Source organism: Equus przewalskii, chromosome 14 (assembly GCF_037783145.1).
Source record: "Equus przewalskii isolate Varuska chromosome 14, EquPr2, whole genome shotgun sequence".
In the NCBI taxonomy this organism is placed as follows: Eukaryota; Metazoa; Chordata; class Mammalia; order Perissodactyla; family Equidae; genus Equus; species Equus przewalskii.
In genome coordinates, this window is record NC_091844.1 from 44,356,246 (window position 1) to 44,383,099 (window position 26,854).

Sequence of the window (26,854 nt, forward strand, 5' to 3'; positions counted from 1 at the left end):
ATGGGAAATTAGTCCTCACAGGATAGATAGAAAGGAAGACCAGTTCTTAACTATACTCTTTCAGAAGAACACCAGTTGACCTTTTTTCAGGATTTATGAAACAGATTGGTACCACTCTAAGAATAAAGTTTGAATATTTTAAAATAATATTTGAGATTTTAATTTATATTAAGAGGTGTCTTCTATTTTTTCTTTTGTTTCCCTTTCCCGGTCAGACATGGGACTTGAAAATATGCTGCTCAGACCAGTGTCATAGAGCGTACTGCCTATGTTTTCTTCTAGAAGTCTCATGGTTTCGGGTCTTACATTCAAGTCTTTAATCCATTTTGAGTTGATTTTTGTGCATGGTGTAAGGGAATGGTCTACTTTCATTCTTTTGCATGTGGCTGTCCAGTTTTCCCAACACCATTTATTGAAGAGACTCTCCTTTCTCCATCGTATGCTCTTGGCTCCCTTGTTGAATATTAGCTGTCCATAAACATGTGGGTTTACTTCTGGGCTCTCAATTTTGTTCCTTTGATCTGTGTGTCTGTTTTTGTGCCAGTACCATGCTGTTTTGGTTACTATGGCTTTGTAGTATAATTTGAAATCGGGGAGTGTGATACCTCCAGCTTTGTTCTTTTTTCTCAGGAATCCTTTGGCTATTCGGGGTCTTTTGTTGTTCCATATAAATTTTAGGATTCTTTGTTCTATTTCTGTAAAAAATGTTGTTGGAACTTTGATAGGGATTGCGTTGAATCTATAGATTGCTGTAGGAAGTATGGACATTTTAACAATGTTAATTCTTCCAATCCAAGAGCATGGAATATCTTTCCATTTCTTTGTGTCTGCTTCGATTTCTTTCAACAATGTTTTATAGTTTTCAGTGTACAGATCTTTCACCTCTTTCGTTAATTTTATTCCTAGGTATTTTATTCTTTTTGTTGCAATTGTAAATGGGATTGTGTTCTTAATTTCTCTTTCTGCTACTTCATTGTTAGTGTATAGAAACGCAACCAATTTTTGTACATTGATTTTGTATCCCGCAACTTGACTGTAATCCTTTATTATTTCTAAAAGTTTTTTAGTGGACTCTTTAGGGTTTTCTAGATATAAAATCATGTCGTCTGCAAAGAGTGATAGTTTCACTTCTTTTCCAATGTGGATCAACATCATTAGCTATCAGGGAAATGCAAATCAAAACTACAATGAGGTTTCACCTCACTCCGGTCAGAATGGCTATAATTAACAAGACAGGAAACAACAAATGTTGGAGAGGGTGTGGAGAGAAGGGAACCCTTGTTCACTGCTGATGGCAGTGCAAACTGGTGCAGCCACTATGGAAAGCAGTTTGGAGTACCCTCAGAAAATTAAGGATAGATCTACCATATGATCCAGCTATTCCACTGCTGGGTATTTATCCAAAGAACTTGAAAATACAAAGGCATAAAGATACTTGTACCCCTATGTTCATTGCGGCATTATACACAATAGCCAAGACTTGGAAGCAACCTAGGTGCCCATGAAGGGACGAATGGATAAAGAAGATATGGTATTTATACATGATGGACTACTACTCAGCCATAAGAAATGACGAAATCTGGCCATTTGTGACAACATGGATGGACCTTGAGGGTAGTATGCTGAGTGAAATAAGTCAGAGGGAGAAAGTCAAATACCATATGATCTCACTCATAAGTAGAAGATAAAAACGACAAAAAAAAAAAAAGCACATAGCATTGGAGATTGGACTGGTGGTTACCATTGGGGAAGGGGGGAGGGGGGAGGGCAAAAGGGGTGATTAGGGTCATATGTGAGGGGGGGCAGTATAATTAGTGTTTGGGTGGTGAACATGATGTAATGTATACAGAATTTGAAATGTGTACATCCGAAAAAAATAAAAATTAAAAAAAAAGGTGTCTGTCTAGTATTCAAATTCGTCATTAGTAAACTAGCACCTTTTAGAGAGTCAATATGGTATAGTGGAAAAAACATGGACTTGAGCATTTTAAGTTTAAATCCTGGATCAGCCATTTAATATGTTGCTTAACCAGTATTGAAATTAGGAAATAACCTTAATATTCTCTTTATTCCTGGTTTTATTCCTATATTAACTCTCTTTTGCTAGATCATTAATAAAACTAGGTTAATGGAATTCATCAACTTTATTCTGAGTGAGAGGAGGCCTGCCCCTGACATTGGTGAGACCTAGGGCAAGCATTCATTTACCACAATAGGCCTAAGTATTTAAAGGTTATAAACCAGGATAAAAAATTGTTAAATATATTCTGGTCTTTTATCTTGATAAAAATACCTTGATAATGACTTAAAAGGAAAGATTCAAGTTTAGAATTTGTGGAATTTAGAATTCATGAACTCATAGTTTCATGTCAGAATGTGGCAGGGCCCAAACTCCTCCCCCCATCCCTAGCTCTGTGTGGCACCACAAAGAAGTCTCACTGCATGACTGTGCACATCCTGTGTGCATGCTCGCGGTCCAAGCTCTTGTACTCTCGCCTCCAAATAATGTCTCCGTGGCCCAAGGGGGTATACATCTAGAGCATAGTCCATCCTCAGGACAGACCTGAGAGAGAGGCCTGTGCAGGCTCTGAAATTGGTTTAGAGGTGTTTGGGCAAGAAATTCCAGAGTTCCAGGTAACTGCAGTGTCATCTAGAAGAGGGAGTGTGTAGATACAACTTCTTGTTTCCATGAAATCCTTGCCCAGGGTGAGGGACATGGCCTGAGGAGGGCCAGAGTGGGACTCAGGGCAGAGATCTCTTTTGCCAGGATCTAAATACAGTATTCAGTGAGAGGGATGAAAGGATGGTTTATTCCAAGATCAGTTCATTGAGTGAATAGTTTCTGAGTGCTTATTATATGACAAACTATCTGTTAGGTGCTATGGATATGATGCTAAATAAGGTATGGTCTTTGCCTACTAGTAAGGGGAATGATTTGTAAACAAATTGCAATGTGATATATGTGTTATTTATGGAATTATGTTCTTGATATAATGTTGGCACAAAGAAGTGATTATTTACTGGAGGAAAGGCTTCTTGGATGAGGGAACATTTGAATTGGGATGTGGAAGTTAAGAGCAATTGGGTGACTAGGAGTCATAAACAGTGGGAGTAGGAGGAAGGACATTTTAAGCAAAGAAAATAGCATGAAAAGAGGCATGAAGATGTGAATAAAAGTGGTGGAATCAGGGAACTGTAAGGTATTTTGTATGGCCAAAGCAGAGATTATATGCTTCTTGCACATGGGAAATGAGTTCGAAGAGAGGGCAGTTGGAGACTGTCCTTAGATATCATGTTAAGAAGATTCGGTTTTTTCCTGAAGAGACGTGTATTAGTCGGAGACTCTGGAGAAACAAACACCAAGATGCGTGTATATTTAGAGAGAGAGAGATTTTAATCAATTTTAAGCAATTGGCTCATTCAGATTCTGGAGGCTTGGGTGGTCCAAAATCTAATGGGGCAGGCTGGAGATTCAGGGAAGACTTGCATTGAGTTTAAAGGCAGTTTGCTAATGGGAGGTCAGTCTTTGTACCATTAAGGCCCTCAAAGATTGGATAAGGCTCACCCACATTATGGAGGGTAATCTGCTTTACTCACAATCTGTTGATTTAAATGTTAATCTTATCCAAAAAACACTTCACAGAACATCTAGATAATGTTTGACTAAATATGTGGACACTATGGTCTAGCCAAGTTGACGCATAAAATTAATGATCACAACTAGTGATTCTTAAACTGGATAAGCATATGTTATTGGGGTTCTGTGAGTACTTTAGGAATTTCAATTTCTGTGTTTTCGTTTTGGTAATTTAAGTTATTTTTCAAGAGATAATAACAACGATATTCTTTTGCAGTGATAATTCACAATTGAAAGATTTTTTTTCATAGACTAAGACTAGTTTCTTAAGCCTTTTTCAAAAAACTAGGTCCATGGACTCTTGGGATGTCTGTGGACAGATCCTCAATAATTTTCTTTCTTTAAAAGATGTCACTACCTTACTCCAGCTTGAAAAACAGTAGTATAGGCTATAGAAATCATAGCAGGAATTGAAACAGACAGTATTTGCCTTTTAAAAGGATAGATGTTGGTGCTGAAGAAGGCCAGAGCAGAGTTAGAAACTGCGTTGATATGGCAGAGATAACCCGGAAGTGATGGGACTTGATTACCCATTTGACATGAACAATGAGAGAGGGATGGGTCTAGGATAATTACCAAAGTTTTTCCTTGGCTGAAGAGTGGATGGTAGTTCACTTACTAAGTAAGGCATCACAGGAGGATGAAAAGTTGAGCGGAGGGAAAGTGTAGAAAATAAGTTCTGGGTTTATTTTGGAATGTCTGGTGAATAGTGAGAAACATCTTCTGGGCAGGTAGATACTGTAGGTGCTCAGGATAAAGGTCTAGAATAGAGATAGAATTATGGAAGTTAGCTTTTAAGTTTGTAACAGAAACTAAGGGAATGGGTGTCCGGAAGAAAAAAATGCAAAAGAGGGTGGGTCAGTGACAGATCCTAGGAAACAGCAACATTAAAAGACTCGAAGTTTGAGGAAAGTGGAAAAATTTCACAGGGCTGCTGGGAAGAAGTCACAAAGGGAGTCAGTTAAGGATGAGATTACAAGTATTGTCATGCAGGATTGATGGTTTATGTGAGATTTGGAAACCACACATTTGTAGTGGAGCAATCAGCATGGTTGAATAACTTACCCAGTTATGCTTAGCTGCTCAGAAACTGACAAAAAGATCTGTAGCGTTTAGTTAGAATTGGGAATTGCTGTGTAGATGTGGGGTGGAATAGTCTCAGGTGAATAGTTGAAGTGAATAGAGTGTGAGCATTAAAGTGAGGAGGAAAGCAGGTGTCAGCAGGAGGAAGCTGATAGACTGGAGGTTGCAATAAGGACAAAGAAGTTTAGAGGGAGTGGGAGAGGGTGAAATAGGAGATTGAGGTCAGAGGGGACTTTCAGATTTGAGATTTTGGAGGTTGCAATTCTGAATGGTGATTTAGGGCCAGGGTTGGACCATACTAATGGGTGGATAAAATGGAATAGAGTGAAAATAACTAGAGTTGAAAAGGAACTTCCTTACTCTTCACGAAGCTGTGATCTCATGATTACCACTAAAGGTAGAAATGAGTATTTTGAATTAAAATAGAAAGCTGGGAAATAAATAGCTAATTTTAACAGTGTTGTAAAGAGAAATGTAATAGTAGAGAAGGAAGTAGACTGGTAATTGTAACTTTATTTTAACGTAATCCTTGTATTAAAGATCAAATTTTGTGGAATATCTCAATGGTTTTTCAGGAAATTTTAAAATATGGTGTATTCTTGATGTGACTTACTTTCCTAGTGATGGCTACAAAAATATTTTGAACTTCACATTGTTATTGACAACATGACTGTTTCCTTTCCCTGGGGGGTAAAGACCCAAGGAAGATGGTTTTGTTTTAGATGTTGGGTCCTAGTCCTTAATTAAGACTTGGATTATTACAAAATTGTGGAAGATGAGAAGTTGTGGAGAAAGACCAGTGGAGGCAGTACTTCAATCCGTTTTTGCCGAGGTTGATTAAAAAGGGTGAACCACAGTAAAATCTGAGTTAACTTGAATGTTCAGGGAAAATGGAGTGTTGTTTTCTCATAATTGAAGGTTAACAGTTTTTTCCAACTTTTTGTTTAAAATCTTTGCAAATGACTTAAACTATATGTCTACCTTTGTAAATGGAATATACACGTGATGATTCAGAATCTTCTAGTATCTCATTTTATTGTTTTAAACTTAAGCATTAAGTGTTGAATGTAAATAACTGATGAAGATGCGTCTATAGTAAATGGTGAATGATCCCAAGCATGTATCTGAAAACAAACGTCTGGTTATTAGTTTGGTTTTTTTCTTTCTTTCTTTAATTTGTGTGAATTTTATACGTTTCTTTTGAGTGTGTGTGCATGTGTTAGTGGGGGTAGGTTAGGTAGCCCTACTGTTTAGAAGTTAGTCAGAAGTCCCATTTGGCTTCTAGGGGTATAGATAGTCAGGGAAACCTAGATAGGGAGGAAGTTAGATTTGATTCAAACCTTGAAGAATGGTTGGACTTGGGTAGCTGAGATAGATGAGAAGAGGAGGGTATTTTAAGCTAGGGAAGCAGCTTGAGGAAAAAGCATATTGTCTTTATGATTTGGGAGATGGTGAGGGGACTTAGCTATAGTACTGGATTCAAGTTGGGGAATAGTAGAATATAAAGTTGCTTAGGCATATAGTAGGTCAGATTATGGGAAAATGGAAAGTTAGTATAATTTAGACTGCATATAGGAGGCAGCGGAAAGCTGTTTAAAATTCCTTATTAGGGGATTAAAAGTATTATTTTAGAAAAATCATTTTGGCATTAACTTGCAAAATAGATTGAGTATGGAATTCATTTGTTCATCCAGTATTTACTGAGCATATACTGTGCACACTATTGTAAGTACTGAGAATGCATCAGTGAATCAGTGAAACTTATATTGTGTTAGTGCTTGAAACAGAGGTGGAAAACAGGCAGAGACAAGTAAGGAAGACAAATGGATAATGATGAATGTTATCTATGCTTGTGGTGAGATCCTAAATCAGGGTGGACTGTATGATTGAAGAAGGAGCAAATTCAAGAACTGTTGCAAAAGCATTGATGGAATTCTAGATATAGTGTTTGAAAGGGAAGAATGAAAGATGATGCCATGATTAAAGCTGAGCAGACAAACTATACTTAAAATTATGTATTTATAGAAAAAGTGATGTGGAGTTTGGATACCTAATTTTGCATGAAAAAATAAGGACATTTAGTTTCTTTTTATTTTTCCTAACTTGCAGCTAAGAACATTAATGTGTATAATATAGCAATATGTTTTGGCAATGATGCCTAATTTTGTATGAGAAACATTTCAATAGCTGTGTATTTGTGCTCTTGTTTAAATTCTCATGACTTTTAGATAGTGCATATTTCATTTTTGAATTTATTTAGTAAAATAGTTTTGAGGATGTGTTATTTCAATTCTTTTGTGCCATTGGAATGCTTTTAAGTCTATGTTTTTAGGATAAAACTTATTTAGGAGATTTAACAATTCTCTGAAAACTAAGTTGTGTTTTAATTACTCAATTGTTAGAATTTAGCCATCTTTGTGACATACTATTAATTGTAAGGATTCAAAGTTTTGTCTGTGCTAGTAGAAAGAGCTCAAAGCAGTATTTCAGAGATTGAGCACTGCTGTCCTCAATAAATTTTTCTGTTTTCTGAGAATATCCATATAATTACTCTCTTTTACACATTATTTTGAAGACATAGCCTGTTACTGAGTTATTAATTCTAGAAGAAAATCTTGGTTGTCTTTACATAGTTCTCCAGAGGGTTTTTTTTGTGGGTTTTTTTTTTGTGGTTTAGTTCTATAATGGAGAAATTAAGTTCAGTATTAATTGAGTATTGCACATTTTTCTTCTGAACATCCCATTATCCATCAACTTTGCTGTTCACAGCTCCTTTCAAAATATTCTAAAATCTTAGGTCATTTATTCCTCTGTCTTTTAAAAACTAGTGACCCATTTAATTAAATTGGAGGTCCCCCAAACTGTTTATTTCTCTTGGGCCATTTGTAGACCATGCTGCAGATTTCTTTACCTTGTCTATTAATAATTCCTTACCTCCCTATTTGTGTGCCTTCCCTCTGACTTGGTTTTCAGCTCATCACATCTGTTTCAATACTACACTTGTTTGTATGTGTGGCTGTTTTTCCTCCTCTGTTGTTCAAATAGCAGTGCTTTTTTTAAAATTCTTTTTTCTTTTTAAAGATTGGCACCTGAGCTAACATCTGTTGCCAATCTTTTTTTTTTCTTCCTCTCCCCAAAGCCCCTCAGTACATAGTTGTATGTTCTAGTTGTAGGTCTTTCTGGTTGTGCTATGTGGGGCACCACCTCACTAGGGCTTGATGAGCAGTGCTAAGTCCACGCCCAGGATCGGAACTGGCGAAACCCCTGGCCGCGGAAGTGAAACCCCTGGCCGTGGAAGTGGGGCGTGTGAACTTAACCACTCGGCCACGGGGCTGGCCCCAGCAGTGCTTTTTTAATAGGCGTCTATTATTTTGCCTTTAATTGGTGGGCTTATGATGAAGTTAGCTTGTGATCTTTTGGGGCCCTTTTATGGTACACTGAAAAGGGCAAATTAAAACAATATTGTGGCAGTCTTATTCTGCTCTTAGTAGAATTCATATTCTTAGAGTTATCTTGTATGGGGACTTTTTTTTTTGGTATTAGAGAAACTGACGATGAAAAAGGATTTTCTAATTGAATTTAAAAACTTCTTACTTGAGGTAAGTTTCTATGACTATATGTTTTAGTTCATTAATTAGAAGAGATTATACTTTGGAAAATACTTTTTAAAGTTTTTCCTCATTTTGGAGGTCTTTATTGCTTCTCAGAAATGACAATGAGGGGCTGGCCTTGTGGTGTAGTGGTTAAATTTGGGCGCTTTGGTGGCCTGGGGTTCATGGGTTCAGACCCAGGCTCAGACCCTGCAAACTGCTCATCAAGCCATGCTGTGGCAGCATCTCGCATACAAAATAGAGGAAGATTGGCACAGGTGTTAGTTCAGGGACAGTCTTCCTCAAGCAAGACGAGGAAGACTGGTGACACATGTTAGCTCCAGGCCAATTTTCTTCACCTAAAAAACCCCGAAAAAAAGACAATGATACCTGGCATTGCTAATTAAGTGAACTATTTAAATTACCCGTGAGAGTTTATTGACTTCAGGTTAAGGATCCTTACTCTATTGAATTGATAGTATGGGAGTGAAAGTGATAGTAGTTAAGTCTGTCACTGATCAAGGAAAATAGCTATGTATACATCAGCTCAGTTTGAGATTTCTTGAGTCTCTAGGACTGTCTGGATCTGGAGCAGATACTGCCCTAGAATACTGATCAAAACAAATTAAAACAAACTTCTCTGACCCTGTCTTAAGGTTTAGGGACAATGGGTAAGGTTCCATCACAGATCAGTGATGTTCACTGGTGCTATAAACAATCTTTGTTTCAGTTACTGGCAATGTGATTGACTTTTCATATAAGTGAAGATTGCGTTACTTTATGAAGGTGCTGATTAGCGTAATATTAAGTGCTCAGGTCTCCATACCAAGAACAGGAATTGATTTGCCTAATACAGTGGTTCTCAAAGTGAGATCAACAGACTCCCGGGGTCTGGTTGTCTGTCCGGTCAAAATTATTTTCATAATACTATTAAGATATCATTTACCTTTTTGCCTCTGTTGCGAAAGCACTGATGGTACAAAAACAAAGGTGGGTAAAACTACTGAAACCTTAGCATGAATGAAGGAGTGGTACCAAATTATACTGGTAGTCATTGTATTCTTCACACTATGTACTTGCAGTTAAAAGAAATCCAGTTCCACTTAAAAATGGCCTTGATGAAGCAGTAAAAGTTATTTTATTGAGTTTTGACCCTTGAGTACATGTCTTTTTAACATTCTGTAGGACAAAATGGGAAGTATGCATAAAACATTTCTGTTGCATAATGAAGTGTGATGATTATCTTAAGGAAAAGTACTCATGAATTTTTTGAGTTGTAAGCTGAACAAGTCTCTATGTTGTAGAACACTGTTTTTACTCGAAGGAACAACTGATAAGCAAACTTTAGTTATTTGGACTTGAGTATTGGACAAGAGACATTTTCTCAAAAATGAACAAGGTGAGCCTGACGTTTCAAGGAAAACAGCTGACAGTGTGTGTTGTCACTGATAAAATTTGAATTAAAGAAAACACGAACATGGTAGCTTCTCAGTACTTAAAGACATTTCCGATGAGATTGGAGGTGATATTAATCAATGTTGTTCTTTTGTATTGAATGATAAAGTGTACAACATTTGGAAAAATCTCTATAACTCAGTGAACCAACATTTTCAAAATGAGCAAGGCATGATAAGAAATCATGCATATGTAAAAGATCTATTCAACATGCCAGATAGACCAATGGATTTTAATGTGTAACAGTAAGAAAAGTTCATCGATATGGTTTCAGATTCCACATTGCAACTGAAAATAAAGTACACATTACTGAATTTTCATGGTATCAAAGAAGAATATTAGTAAGTATCTGAAAAGGCTATTAAAATACTCTTCCTTTTTCTGATTGTATATTTGTGAGAAGTCAGTTTTCTTCATATACTTCAAGCAAAATAATGTATCACAACACATTGAATGCAGAAGCAGATTTAAGAATCCAGATCTTCTGTTAAGCCAGACATTAAAGAGATTTAGTAAGTTGTAAAAGGATGTCACTCCCCACTAAAATTTATCATAAAAATGCTCTTTGTGTTAACATACAATGAGTTTGACATTTTTAGATGGATTAATAAATTATTTTTTAATTCTTAATTTTAATTTATAATATAGTAAATATAGGTAGATATAACTCATAAACAAAAGCTCTTTGGAGTCCTCAATAATTTTTAAGAGTGAAAAGGGGTCTTCTGACCAAAAAGTTAGAAAACCACCAGCCTAGTATTTGAAGGGCTCATGTTGGCTTATTCTAAGAAGTAAAGGGTAGATCTTCCATCATTTTATCCAATTCAGATAAAACCGAAGTTAAATGTATGTATAGTATTAGATTTTTATTTTTTGTGTCCATTTGCAATTTTTAAATCAAAGCATTAGTTCTGTTTGTTAAACCAGTGAATATCATGCTGTACTGCTAGCTCTGTCTTGGGCTAACTAGAGAACGTCGTAGATATTTCTTCAACTTTTGAAGAGGTAACTTAATGTATCTTAAATTATGAGAAAGTACACAAAGGGAGCTGTGTTGATAATCTCTATGTGGTAATTATGTGTCACTTACCTCTCTAAGAATGACTGTTCAGTCATTGTGAAGATTAAATTAGTTAATATACATGAAAATATTCTGTAGGTATATAAAAGATTATATTAATGTTAGATTTTATTTTTGGCCATCATGCACAGTAATTGAGTTTGTGAGAAGGGGGAGAAATTAAGGTGAAGGGATGCGTTTTTTTAAAACTACTCATTTCCTTGATTATACTCAAGGCTGAGATAAACTTACTATTTAAATAACCCTAAATGGTGATGATATTTAGCCAGTTAATTATTTTTCATAAAACAGTCATTCTGATATATGAACATTTGAAGTTAGATATGCAAATAACTTAGTTATTGCAAATGTTTCATAGTGATATAATGTTATGTAATTATATGCTTCCATATAAAATATCTCAAAAATGAAAAACTTTCATATACAACTAGTTTTAAATTAGTGGCATGATGAAAAACATGAGCACATGTAGTTATTAAGCACCAACACTAAACAGATGGTGCAAGAGGATACATAACAGGTTTGCAGTCTGGGTAGAAGAGCATAACGCCATTAAAACTATCAGATATCTGTTTCTCATAGATATTAGTTAATGGATAAGTAAAGACATAATCCTTGATTATATAAGGACCAAATCTTAGAGTACTAGTGTTGCAGAATTGCTAACTTTTCCTTCATCTTTTACCCTAATTTTAAAATTACCGTATATAGTGGTAGATAATACTATTTCCTGTTTGTAGAAATTAATGCATCTTGTCATAAGTAGGTCATTTATAAATGTGAAATTGCTTGAGGCACTTTTTTACTGCCATGTTGCATTTAACTTCTGGCTGGACAGATGTGAACTATATTGCTAGGATATTTGCCTCTGAAGCATTTTTCAGTTTTCATCTTATAAAAGGAAATGGTTGATTTGAGATTATGTGGGCTTGGAAATAGCTATGTGTGATTAGAAAGGTACTTGCTAACATATCACGTGTATCGTTCAGTAGCTCATCATTTTTTTTAGAAAAAGGGCTTTCCAAAGATAAATACTTAAAAAAAAAAAAAGATATGCTTTCAAAAGGAGTTTAATCAAGACGTCATTAATTATGACTCTGTCTATTCTGAGTTAATCTTTGTTTAGCATTTTAAGTATTAAACATGAAGGAAAGGCAGAATATTTAGAATACTTAATAATCAATTTCCTTTTAGAGAATTTGGGTTCATGCTATACCCAGTTTGTTTAAATTATTGTACTGTGACTTTTATTGTATAAAGAAATAAGCCTTAAAATACATGCAGGAATGAAGTGCTGTCTTTACATAGAATGCATACTTTTTAGAGACTTTTTAATATTGTTTTATTTTTCTTATGTTTATGCATAATCTCACACATGTCTTATGACTCTGAATCTCTAGTGTTGAATGGACAGGCTGCATGATACAGAATTTTTTCATGGGTATATTTCCCCTCTTTAAAAAATGTTTTATATGGTTAAAAGGATTAGTTAATACCAAAAGGTTCATAATGAAGAACGGCAATCGCCTGCCCTAACCTTATCCACATCTCAATTCTGCTCCCCAGAGTAAAAACTTTTAACTTTTTTTGAGGAATTTCTTCTGTCATTTAGCTCCATATATAGTGATAATATGCCTACCCTAGTATTTCTTGATTTATCCCTTTTAGACATTATCTATTGACTTCCTGATAATGGTAGATGAGATTTTAGCTTTTTTTTATGCCCCATCTCTATTTCTTCTTACCCTCTCCTCCTAACATATTTATTACAAGTTTAGTTAAATCAGTAATCAGTATTTACATTTGTATAACTATATACTGTTTCTTGCAGAGGCAAGTAGTGTATCATTACATTTTTCTTTTTAAAAAAATACTATTTTTCCTGAAGTTACTAATTTTCTTGTTTGCATAATTTTCAGTACATCTATCCTTAAATATTCAACTGTTTTTCATGGGAGTGGAGATTAGGACTTTTCAGGCAATTTTACCTGAGGGTAGTCCCTCTCACATAAAGAGATCACATTCTTGGGGTGACAGAGCCTGTTTTCCATGATCCTAACATATGTCAGTATGACCCTAACTCAGATTAGACATGCTTCAAGTGGGAAACCCAAGCCTTGTAATTGCAAGTTTATTGCTCTCTAGGTCCATGCCTAGTGTGCTTAGCGGTTATTCTGGTCTCCAAGTCTGGAAAGTTTATAGATAGACTGTGATATAACATCCAGGGGCATCAGCCTGTTCTAAGGAACTCCACTATTCTGTTGGATTTCCTAGTGAGTTTACTAGATTGTAGTAAACCCATGTAATCATAGCAAACATTTGTAAACACAAAGCACTACAGTATTATAAAAGGATGCAGAAAACTTTCATTCCCCTATCTTTAAGATTCCTGTTGAATATGAGGTTAATTTTAGGTGTTAAAGAGCTTTTCTGTAAATTTTTAAAAATACTTTCTCTAGCTTATGTAAATTGCATTTTTCTCTTTTTCCCAAATTCCTGAAATAATTTCATCTGATATCTTTAGCACATAAAAACTAAACAGTTTCCTGTTTTTATGTTTAGAATTGGCTTATTGTTACAAGCAGTCTTTCTCAAAGGCTGGAAAAACTTAATATAAACATTTTTTTTTTGCAAAAAACTCTTAAAAGATTTTGAGCAGACCAAAATTCCAAATTCTTATAGCTTGATAATTCTTAGAAGAGCTTTATGCAAAGGAGACTATAAGGCCTTTCTGGCAACTGAATAAATTTCAAAATATCATATGAGGAGTGTTGGACATAAAATTTAAAAAGAAACTTTAAAACTTTATTTCAAAAAATTACTTTAAAGAACACAGAGAAACTTGGTAACAACTCTGTCAGGGAGAGAGATGATATTTACTTTATAAAATTTGTTAAAGTGGGAATGAAGTCACACATGTTTATTAGAATATTATGCATCTATCCCAAGATATAATCCAGATTGTATATTGTCATGTAAAAATGGGTTTGCAGTATAAATTTGTACAGTTTTTTTTAGTTTATATACACTTTCAGTAGTAATGTTGAAATCTGTCTTAAATATTTGCTGTCAGAAATAAATACCTAGGTTTATAATAAGTATCACTGTAATGAACTGAGGTGGGGAATGAATCTTCATTAGTTTATTCACTGTGAAAACAGAAATTAGGAATGTGCTCAAACAATACAATAAAAACAATTATTCATTGTACACATGGTTTTTGTATATAGCATTGCTGAAACCTTTTTTTAATCAGTCTTTTCTTAGTTTTCCTGAATGATCCTATAAGAGAAAAGGTTGAAAGAGAGTAAGGGAAAAAAGCTGTAAGATCTTAGGCAAATTACTACTTTGGACTGCGAGTTTCTGATTTATAGTAAAAGTAGGTAATCTCTAAGGTATTTTTTAGTGCTAAATGTTCTCACTATATGAATAGGAGACAGTCATGGGTGAGAGGTATGTAAGAATTCGAATATAGAGTAAAAAGAATAGAAGTAAAAAGATGGAAGAAGGCTAGAAAGGAATGATATTTACTGAATGTCTGTGATTGCAAATGAAATTCACATAACTGTAGATATACCTAACATTTATGTTACTAGGGTTGTTCCTGCTCTCTTCTCCCAATTACAGCTATACTTTTCTTCACAATGATACCGTGGCTAGGCTTTTATATGTTAAGTAACATGGCCACAGTAGGTACTCGATGAGTATTGAATTCACTGACTAAAAAAGTATACCAGAGTTGATTATATAAAACAATATTTTCCGTTCAGCTCTCTGGGTTTTTCGTCATGATTTCCTGACCATGCTGCTGTTTGTCTTTGTCTGCCATGACACATGATCTGACTTTTGTGATATAGTCTCCTTGTTTTTGTAAGTAACTAGTTGTGACTTGTGCTTTTTCCTCAGAGACCTGCGTTTCCAGTTATGCTCTCATTTGCCTTGGGCTCTTCATTATTTCATTATGGCACTAAGCATAAATCAGTCACAGGTCAGATTTGGCCTGCATTACTACTATCCTCCCTTGTTCTCTAGATCTCACATTGTAGTTTAGGACTCTCTTATTCAACTGATCTTTGGGACACAAACCTTAGTAGGGAGTATCTGTTCCAGATTAACAAGTGAGTTGTTAACTTGGAGAATGTCATCTCATAACTCTAATTAGAAAGCAACAATTTTTAAAACACTGTGATATGGTTTGTCTCAGGTTGCTTATTATTTTTATTTGTTCAGACAACATTTGTGTTAGGATGTATGCTAATTTTTAGAGATAAAAATGTGAATAAAATATGGTCCCTGCTGTCAAGGAGCTTACAGTCTAGTGAGAAAGTGAGAGGCATAAAATAGCCAGTTATGTATTAGAAGACCGATGAAAGAATTGTATACCCAAAAAGGGGAATACTTGTTATAATAGGCGAGGGCTGATGGAGTAAATAGACTAGGATTGTGAGGATTATTTAGTTATGATATAATTCACTACATTACATATTAAAGGAGAAGAATCAGATGGGAGTAGATAGTACAGGAAAAACTGGATAAAATTCAGCACCCATTCAGATACTGAATAGAAACAGGAGGGAACTTAACTTGTAGGAGAGGTATCCATCAGAAAATTATGGCAAACGTTATGCATTAATGGTAAAACACTAAAAGTAGTCCCATTAAATTTGAGAACAACATAAAGACAGCTCTTATCTCCATTATTATTTGGTAATACAGTAAGTAAAGAAATAGAAATGAGATGTAAGATTGGAAAGAAGGAGATAAACTATTTGCTGATGATATGATTTTTTTACCTAGAAAACCCAAGAAAATGAACTTAGTAAATTAAATTTTGAAAGGTGGTTAATAAGTGCAATTTACAAAAACTACAATGTTCCTATTATACACTAGCAGTGATCAGTTAGACAATGTAATAGAAAACAAATCCGTTTCACAAACAAAAACCCAAGTCTTTATCAAATTAATATTATTAATAAAATCTTAATAAATCTCAACAAAGTTTTTCATAGAACCTTATAAATACCCTAGAATTCATAGAAAAGAGCGGTATGTATGACTAACCAGGACAATTTAGAAAACCAAAACAAAAGAGAGGAGCTTGCTCTAATAGAATCAAGATAATAATAAAGCTATAGTAATATAAAAAAAGTGGGGTTTTTTTGAGGAAGATTAGCCCCGAGCTAACATCTGCCACCACTCCTCCTCTTTTTGCTGAGGAAGACTGGCCCTGAGCTAACATCCGTGCCCATCTGCCTCCACTTTATATGTGGGATGCCTACCACAGCATGGCTTGACAAGCGGTGCCATGTCTGCACCTGGGATCTGAACCGGTGAACCCTGGGCTGCCAGAGCGGAACGTGTGCACTTAACTGCTGTGCCACCAGGACGGCCCCTAAAAAGAGTTTTAATGACACGGGAATAGACAGATGGGTTAATGGGATAGAATAGGCTCCAAAAGTAAGCCCACACTTAAGATGGGAATCTAATATATCATAGAGATCAGTGGGAAATTATAAACTCTTTTGTAATTGGTGTTGGGATAGTTAATTATCAATATGGAAAAACTACAAATTATGTTCAGGAAGACCTCCAAGAGCACCAACAGATTAGAATTAGAATTAGAGCACCAATCTATTAGAATAAGAAAGTTTAGCATGGTTTCTAGAGATGAGAGCAATACACAAAAATTGATAGCATTCATATATCAGTAATAATCTATTAGCAAATATATTTTTAAAATATTATATTCACTCTAACAGTAAAAGTTAGAAGGCACTTAAGAATATATCTCATAAAAGGCCTTCTTAAAGAAAATTATAAAGTGGTTTTTAAGAAGAACTTAATGACAGATATGACCCCAAATGCACAGGCATCAGAAGCAAAAATAGGCAAATAGTATTGCATCAAACTAAAGAACTTCTGCACAAAAAAGGAAACAACCAACAAAATGAAAAGGCAGCCCATAGTAGTTATCAAGATAATTCTAGTAATAGGTTATGATCTATCCCAATCAGAATCCCAAGAACATTCTTCACAGAAATTGAACAAACAATCCTAAAATTCATATGGGGCAACAAAAGACCGCAAATTGCTAAAGCAATCCTGAGCAAGAAAAACAAAGCCGGCAGAATCACAATCCCCGATTTGAAAACATACTACAAAGCTACAGTGATCAAAACAGCATGGTACTGGTACAGAAACAGGTCCACAGATCAATGGAACAGAATTGAAAGCCCAGAGATAAAACCACACATCTATGGACAGCTAATCTTTGACAAAGGAGCAGAGGGCCTACAATGGAGAAAAGAAAGTCTCTTCAACAAATTGTGCTGGGAAAACTGGACAGCCACATGCAAAAGATTGAAAATTGACCATTCTTTTTCACCACACACCGAAATAAACTCAAAATGGATCAAAGACCTAAAGATTAGGCCTGAGACAATAAGTCTTTTGGAAGAGAATATAGGCAGTACACTCTTTGACATCAGTTTCAAAAGAATCTTTTCGGACACTATAACTCCTCAGTTGAAGGAAACAATAGAAAGAATAAACAAATGGGACTTCATCAGACTAAAGAGCTTCTTCAAGGCAAGGGAAAACAGGATTGAAACAAAAAAACAGCTCACTAATTGGGAAAAAATATTTACAAGCCACTTATCCGACAAAGGGTTAATCTCCATAATATACAAAGAACTCACACTGCTTAACAACAAAAAAACAAACAACCCGATCAAAAAATGGGCAGAGGACATGAACAGACATTTCTCAAAAGAAGATATGAATATGGCCAATAGACACATGAAAAGATGTTCATCATCGCTAATCATCAGGGAAATGCAAATCAAAACTACACTAAGATATCACCTTACACCCATTAGATTGGCAAAAACATCCAAAACCAAGAGCGACAAATGTTGGAGAGGTTGTGGAGAAAAAGGAACCCTCATACACTGTTTGTGGGAATGCAGACTGGTACAGCCACTATGGAAAACAGTATGGAGATTTCTCAAAAAGTTAAAAATAGAAATACCCTATGACCCAGCCATCCCATTACTGGGTATCTATCCTAAGAACCTGAAATCAGAAATCTCAAGAGTCCGTTGCACCCCTATGTTCATCACAGCATTATTTACAATAGCCAAGACATGGAACCAACCTACATGCCCAGAAACTGATGATTGGATAAAGAAGATGTGGTATATATACACAATGGAATACTACTCAGCCATAAAAAAAGACAAAATTGGCCCATTCACAGCAACGTGGATGGACCTCGAGGGTATTATGTTAAGCGAAATAAGCCAGTCAGAGAACGACGAACTCTATATGACTCCACTCATAGGTGGAAGTTAGTATATTGATAAGGAGATCTGATCGGTGGTTACCAGGGAAAAGGGGGAGTGGGGGGAGGGCACAAAGGGGGAAGTGGTGTACCCACAACATGACTAACAAAAATGTACAACTGAAATCTCACAAGGTTGTAATCTATCATAACATTAATAAAAAAAAAAATATTTGGGGACTACTGAGTATCATGACAACAACTTATTCCTAAGTGGTTTAGGAAAAAGATTCTACTTGTCCTTGCAACTTTTCTCTAAGTTTGATATTGCCCCTAGGTCACTTAGTCTCCTGCATTCATTTCAGCTTTTTTTTTTCTTTCTCTTCTTTGGATTTTTTTTTATCGCTCTGTCTTCAAGTTTACTAATCTTTTGTTATACAGTTTCCTGTCTACTGTTAAATACATGCAGTGAACTTTTCAGTTCAGATATTGTATTTTTTAGCTTTAGAAATTCCATTTGGTTTTTTTTTTAATAGCTGTCATTTCTCTCCACGTGTTTATTTTTTCCTTATGTTGTTTAGTATATTTATAATAGCTGTTTTAAAGTCCTTGCCTTCTATTTCCATGATCTCTTTTATTTCTAGGTCTGTTTCTGTTGACTGTATCCATTTTCTTTCCTGGTCATGAATCACATGTTTTTGCTTCTTTACATGTCTAGTAGTTTTTTGTTGTTGTTTTGAGAAAGATTGGCCCTGAGCTAACATCTGTGCCTATCTTCCTCTATTTTCTATGTGGGATGCCTGCCACAGCATGGCTTAATAAGCAGTGTGTAGGTCTGCGCCGGGGATCTGAACCGCTGAAGCAGGGTACATGAACTTAGCTGCTATGCCACTGGGCTGGCCCATAGTAATTTTTTTTTAAAGATTGGCACCTGAGTTAACATCTGTTGCCAATCTTCTTCTTGTTTGTTGTTCTTCTTCTTCCCAAACCACCCCCAACCCCCAGTACGCAGTTGTATATTCTAGCAGTAGGTCCTTCTGGTTGTGGGACGCCGCCTCAGCATGGCCTGCTGAGCGGTGCCATGTCCATGCCCAGGATCTGAACCGGCAAAACCCTGGGCCACCGAAGTGGAGCACATGAACTTAACCACTCAGCCATGGGGCCAGCCCCTGAAAACAATTATTTCATATGTTTTGTCAAGTTTTCTAGTTCTTTATGGCAAGAGCTCAAGCTTAGTACTAGCTGTTCCTTCCTATTTGGTGTTTTAGCTTAGTTTGGTTGTATTATTTTCTCACCTAGTGCTGTGAGCAATCTCGGTGTAGACGGTTGAACTGATTCAACGTTGGGGATTGACAGTGTGAGTGTGGTCAAAGGACGAAACGATCCTTTGGGAGTGCTGGCAAGTGAAGTGAAGAATAACTTCTGTATTATAGGTTGATAGATATATTTCAATGTAATTTTAGTTTAAGGTATTTTTTCTTTTTGTTTCTTAACAGTAATCCTAAAGCGGAGAGTCAGCGAGTAAATAAAAAAGTCAACAATGATGCCTCACTTAGAATTCATAATCTATCTATTTTGGTGAGACAGATAAAATTTTATTACCAGGTAAGTGGTCTTTTTTTCATTCTAGTATTTTGATAAATGCTTACATATTCACATTTTTATGTTATTTGTTATCAGTCACCTAACGTATACTAAATACTTATTATATGCCAGGTGCCAGTCTGTTTGCTAGAGATAGAACAGTAATAATCTAGTTTATTTCTTATGCAATATTAAAAATACAAAGACTACATAATTATCTAACTTTACAAATAATTATTGTATTTTATGTGTTTTTAAAACCAGTTCTCAGTTTCCTGAGTGTTTGTGTAGTGCAATACTTTGTTAGCCTACTTGAATTATGCCTTTGAAATGTGTACTTTTTATTTTTTTCACTTAAATTGCACAAATTTTTCAGAGTTTAAAATATGAGCATTCTTAAGGCTGTCAGTATACCTCTAAGAACTGCTATAGCTGTATCACACAAATTTTAGTGTGTTGTATTTTTAAAATGCTTGTTTCTCTGCCTTTTCTAATTCCTGTTATGATTTCTTATTTCACTTATGAGTTATTTAAAAGTATGCTGATACAGTATTTTTCAAGCAGTCCCTTGGTTTTGATTTTTGGTCAAAATTTGTTTATTAATCATTCTTTTAATTTCTTCCTTTATGTCATCAGAAATTTAAAAAATTTCTTGTGGTGGCAGTCGTGGCAGTGATATGTGTGTGTGTGTGTGTGCACGCACGCATGTGTGTGCATGTGTGTTTTTTAATTGTGAGCTCAATTTGTTTGGGGGGGGAATTTATTTGTGGGAATACCTTTGTGTCTGGGCCAAGGATGCATTACTTCATAAGGGATTTGTTTCCTTTTGTGTAGCCAACCCAGGACCACTTTTAATTTAATTTGTTTTAAGCAGCTTATGTTATTTTAGAAGCAATACTTAGAAGCAATCTTTTTATGCGTTTTTGTGTATGTAAATCATGTATTTATGTGTTTACATGTGTTATATATATATATATATGTTTTAACTGGGACTACATTATTGCAGATCCTTAGGGCAGCAACCCTCCTCAAGTTCTACCAAAGGACCAAGGAAAACAGCTTCTTTCTTCTCTTCCTTTGCCTGGTTCACTTTTTTTCTTGTTTTATCTTTTAACTGAGGATTATCTTTTTACTTTCTTTAGAGCTCAATCATTCATTTTAAAAGATTTTTTAAAAAAATTATCCAGCATTTTTGGATTCCTTCCTTCCTTTCTAATTTAGTAAGACTCCTTGGAAAAAAAAGACATAAAAGGCAAAGGGATTTCTGTATCAGAATCTTAAATTAGTTATCAATGTAATGTAATTCTGTATTGTGTACTACTGTTTTTTTGTGTTTTTTAGCAGCTTCATTGACATATAATTCACATACTATACAATTAACCCATTTAAAGTGTCCAAGTCAATGGTTTTTGATATATTTACAGAGTTGGGCAAGCATCAACACAACCAATTTTAGAATACTTTTATCACCCCAAAAGAAACCATGTATTCATTATCAGTCACTCCCCATTTCCCCCAACCATGTGCACACACGCACACACACACACACTACCACCACCCCAGACTTAGGCAACTGCTAATCTGTTTTCTGTCTGTATAGATTTACCTGTTCTGGACATTTCATAAAAATGGAATCATACAATATGTTGTCTTTGTTCCTAGTGTCTTTCACTTAGCATAATGATTTCAAGGTTCATCCATGTTGTGGCATGTAGTGGTATTACATTCTTTTTTATTAAACTACTGCTTTCTTGTTCTTTGTCTTGCTCCTGCCCAAGCCAGGGGTTGAAATTATCTTTGTATTAATCATGTTTATCTAATAATGTTAGAGTCAAAAGAGATTTCGAGAGGAGGGAATTGTGAAATCCATCATTTCAGCAATTTAGATAAGTGGTACTCAATGGAGGGTGATTTTATCCCCTAGGGGACGTTTGGCACTAACTGGAGACATTTTGGGTTGTCACACCTAGCAGTACTACTGGCATCTAGTGGGTAGAAGCCAGGAATGCAGCTAAGCATCCTACCAGGCACAGGAGAGTTGCCCACAACTAAGAATTATCCAGCCCAAAATATTACTAGTGCCAAAATTGAGAGGCCCAAATGTTAATAGTGCCAAGATGATATTATTACTAATGGTTTGATTTGTCTTGACTGTCACCATTGTTTTTTCAGACACATCTGAAAATATTTCATTAACATTTGCTGGGTGACCACTTATGCCCTTTTCTTTTCATTAATCTAAGTTGGAATACCAATAGGCTGATTCAGGCTAGAAGTGGTTGAACATCTTAACATTTTGTCAATATTGTTTCAGATATTTAAAATGAAATATTACTAAGTGTTGAAATTTCCCTTGTACCACCCCCGTCTCCTTCCTTTAGTACCAGTTTACCAAACCATCTTTGCCTCCACCCCCAGTGCTTTGTATTCTTAGATAAAATGCTTCTCAGGCACTTCTAAAGTATCTTCAGAAATAGATCAACTATCTTATTTACATGATTACTTGACTTAGTGAAATTATTTTTTATTCTCTTATATTTAATCGAGAGAGACATGGCCTGGTTTAATATATGACAGATTTTAAGTTAAAGTCCAAATCAATACAGTTCTTTTCACCTGTTAAATTACCTATCTGTTGGAACAGTGAGATTTTTCCCTGAAAGTCCTTCTAAAACTATTTAAAAAATTTTTTATATTGCCTACACCCCTCAGAAAAAGTATTTGAGGTAAAACATTTTAGAACATTTTGATTGTTCTGACTCACAAAAAAGAAAGTGAATTTGGGTAGGTTAAAATTCAAAAGTATATGTATGTCTCCAAAAAAATTTTTTAATGAGTTGGTAAGTATCAAAGTCATCTTACAAAAATGATTCCCAGGGAGAAAGGAAAATTGACAGATTTCTCTGAGATGCTTGTTAGTGAAGGGAATTATTTCAGTGTACCTTTTCAGCAATGAGAGGTAAATGTAAGTGTTAGTATTCTTCCCTTTTTTTCATTTTAATAATTTAGAATATGTAAACACTCAGTAAAAATTATAATATCATTTGCATTTCCCCCTTGTTCACTCCCTTTTATTGATTGCCAAGGCATTGGGGCCACAGTGGTGAACAGGGCAGACCATGTCCCTATTCTCATGGAACTTTCAGTTCTAATAGAGGGATAATAGGCAAGTAAATAACTAAAGAAAATAATTTTGATTATAATTAAGTAAGAACAATGATGTAGTAATGTGAGAGGTCTTGAGAGAAGTAACTGGTAACATTAGATTATCAGAAAATTATTGAATGTCTACTCATTATCTTTAAGTGGCAATTCAAACCTTTTCAGGTAACCACTTGATACATAGCAAGCATCTTTTTGTCTTGCAAATAAATAATTAAAAATTTTTAAATCATAAAATAAATAAATTATAGCTGTTATGTAAAATTACCTAGACTCTGATTTTTTTAAACACGTTATTTTTATTCCTGCAAACGAGGGAGAGAGAGTGAATTTGATTATCAGAGCACAGTTTACAAGTAAAAATCTTAGTCCGTTTTTAGAACTCTGTCAACAGCTCGTATTTGGTATGACTACACTGGCTGCAGTTTAAATAAATATTAAAGAAGCAAGGTGATTCTTCATCCACTATTAAAATAATCATCTGAATCATTTGAGGCCCAAAAAAGGAAAGAACACTTTACAATTAGGAAATTTAAATTTATTAGGAAGTTTTTGAATGATTGATGTCACTAATGTTAAAAACAAAAACCAGGTCCAGTACCATTAATCTAGTTTCCAAAGAAAGCAGGTTCTTTTTAAGGTTTTTCTTTAACATCTGTTATAATAGGCAACATTTGGAGTATTAATAAAATTCAGTAGCTAAGGAAACAAGACCCTTTGTTTGTTACACAACAAATACTTTATATTCCATCATATTTTTGACACTTTGGTGAGATGTTCTTTCTTTTTAATGCTATTCATTTAATTTTTTTCTATAGCCTACTAAAATATGGTTAAGTAGTCCTAATTCTTTTCACTGGTAGCACAGATAAAAGGACAAATACAAATAGTATGATAAATGTAATTATGTTCAAATTTTTAAAATAGATTATAAAAGTCTCAAAGGAGAGACTGTTATTCTAGTGTATTTTAGAAATTGTTGAAACCCGTATTCGGTACTACAGAAATGTGCAGTTTTAGCACCAGCATTTTGCTCAGTGTGTTCAGGAAAAGGAAATGAGCCCAGACCTTTGCCAGAAGTGTTTAACTTCTTACTGTGAAGGAAGTGTTATGGATAACTTATAGGAATAAGGAGAAGCCTAGTTTATCTTTAAATAGTAACTAAATAATGTCTGTTTCTGGCATAAACTTGAAATAGTTTTTTTACAATGCATTAGCAATGTGACCTTTAATTCACAAAAATTTGTAATATATATTAATAAAAAATTTTTTCAGATAAAAATATAGTTAATATACCATTTTTTATAGAAAAGTTGTACAAAGGCAACTAAAAGTAATAGTAATGAAATTACTTATAGTATCTTTCAATGTACCTCTACTGTTATTTTCCTGTTAACATAATCTCTGCCAGTTCTTTCTTGTTCTTTTTATTGAGTGTTGTCCATCTCCAAATCTTTCTGGACTGTCTTCATACCAGGATAGAATTTCTACCTATTCAGTGAAACTTTGATTTAGTTGTCCTGAAAACTCTAAGATTCTCTATATTTATTTATTTATTTATTTTGAGGAAGATTAGCCCTGAGCTAACTACTGCCAATCCTCCTCTTTTTGCTGAGGAAGACTGGCCCTCAGCTAACATCCATGCCCATCTTCCTCCGCTTTATACGTGGGACGCCTACCGCAGCATGGTTTTTGCCAAGCGGTGCTATGTCCGCATCTGGGATCCAAACCGGCAAACCCCTGGCCACCAAGAAGTGGAACATGTGAACTTAACCGTTGTGCCACTAGGCCGGCCCCTCAGATTCTCTGTATTAGAGAGCCATCCTAGTGGCGTAGTGGTTAAGTTTGCATGCTCTGCTTCGGTGGCCCGGGGTGTGTGGGTTCAGATCCCGGGCACAGACCTACATGCTCATCAAGTGATGCTGTGATGGCATCCCACATAGAAAATAGAGAAAGATTCGCGCAGGTGTTAGCTCAGGGCCAATTTTCCTCACCAAAAATAAGTAAATAAATAAATAAATTCTGTATGTTGGAATACTTGCATAACTTTAAAAGTTACAACCTTCACCTCATCTCCACCTCCACCAATACTCCTTCTCATTCCCTGTGTTATTTTTATCCTTAGCATTTATCATCAGAAACATTTACTTATTTTCATTCTAGTCCTACTAAAATGTAAATTCCATGAGAGCAAGGATTTTTGTTTGTTCGTTACTGTGTCTCCAATGTCTAGAACAATGTCTGGCAGATAATAAACATGCAGTAAATATTTGTTGATGAATGAATGTTGTGATTTTCTCAAAACTTTCTCCTCTTTCAGTTGTATTGCTAAAGTTCTTTCTTTCTCCATTTATTTTTTACAGGTTTCTTAGCACTTTAGTAACAAATTGAAGTATCTTCATTAGTTAGTATACATATATTATCATTCCCCTTCAATTAATTTGTTCCTCCTACTTAACAAAGTCATATTTATCTTGGGCTCATTTATTTATTCTTTTTCCATTTCTTTAGCATTTTAATGATGAACATCTTTAGAGCTAGGTGAGGTGTGGGAAATGTGAGGATGATATAATAGGGCTGTAACGGTAGCAATCACTTTTTTAAGCCTCTGATCTCTTTTGTGTCTTGTGTATTTTTTAATGTCACTTGTAAGATTAGATAGGGAAATAAAAGGAACTTTTACAAAAAGTGTAGCTAGAAGCCTCTGGAGAACCCATGGGGCCAAACAGAGATTTTAGAATAGTTTGGGTCTTTTAATTTGTATAATTTTTAGCTGCCTTATGTAATATTAGTGTCTGCTTAAAATTAATATTTGGAAGCAAAGTAAAAGGTAAATTTTTTTCCCCATTAACTCTTGTGTTTAATAGCCTTCATCGTTTATAAAACTTTAAACTTCTGTTTCACTTCCTACCTTTCCCAACGAAAGTCACATACTTACTAAGTCGTGGAGCTGAAATTTAAGCCTACGCATTCTGACCCTACTCTACCAGAGTACGCTATATTAGGCGTTCAGATTTCAGTGTATTGGAGTATATTTTTGGATACATGGAGGTAAATTTGAATTTATCAGTTTACGTTAGCAATTTGCGTCATCCAAATATAATCAAACTTCGTAGTGTAAAGTCAAACTGTATTAACATATGATGTCATTGATGATAACCATGTAGTGAAAGGATATATGAATTGCTTTCATCTTTATGGAGAGACTGAGTTAGCGTGAGAGCATGGGGTGACAGGGTGAGCAAGAGGTGGGGAGCCAGCTGAGGAAGAGGATAGAGGAAAGCGGTAGGAGACCATATTGAAGGTTGCTGTTCACTCGGACAGTTTCCTTTTAACCGTGTATCGACATAGAATGTTACATCATAAATCAATAAAATAAATTGCCTTTGAAATAGAAGTTGATGTTTTCTGGTTGATTCATCAATTTTGACTCATGTTACCTGCAAATAAGTGGTGTAAATGAGAATTATCTTTTATCTGTGATGTTGTGATAAAGATTTTTTCTAATAATTTAATATCAGTTAAAATTTAAAGCCTCTCTTTATGAGAGTTAATTTGAAGGGTCTTTGTTCTGACTTAGATTATCTCTACTAAATAGGATATTTAAAAAAGTGATTTTTCTAATATAACTCTCTTATTTATGAGTTCTTTTAAATATGTACGACTATACAAAGATAATTTTGCTTCAAACAAGGAAACTAAAAATTAGAATGAATTAGAAATTTGTTCCTTTAAGTCCATTTGGCTGTTACGTACTTAGCTATAGCATATTCTATCTCAAGGTAACTTGCTTTTAACTGGAAAATTCATTTATTAAATAGCTGAATTCAGGGACTGGCCCTGTGGCCAAGTGGTTAAGTTTGCATGCTCCACTTTGGCGGCCCAGGGCTTTCCCAGTTCAGATCCTGGGCGTGGACATGGCACGGCTCATCAAGCCATGCTGCGGCGGCGTCCCACATGCCACAACTAGAATGTACAAC

The 26,854-nt window shown here is 35.1% G+C and overlaps 1 protein-coding gene across 14 annotated transcripts in view; it reads left to right on the forward strand.

Moving 5' to 3' along the window:
- Window positions 1-26,854, forward strand: part of CCDC88A (coiled-coil domain containing 88A) — a 123,167-nt gene that overhangs the window by 8,318 nt on the left and 87,995 nt on the right. For all 14 annotated transcript variants that reach the window (XM_070572643.1, XM_070572646.1, XM_070572648.1 and 11 more), the window contains exon 3: window positions 19,625-19,733. In XM_070572643.1, the coding sequence (XP_070428744.1) occupies window positions 19,625-19,733 (109 nt within the window). The remainder of the gene's footprint in view (window positions 1-19,624; window positions 19,734-26,854) is intronic.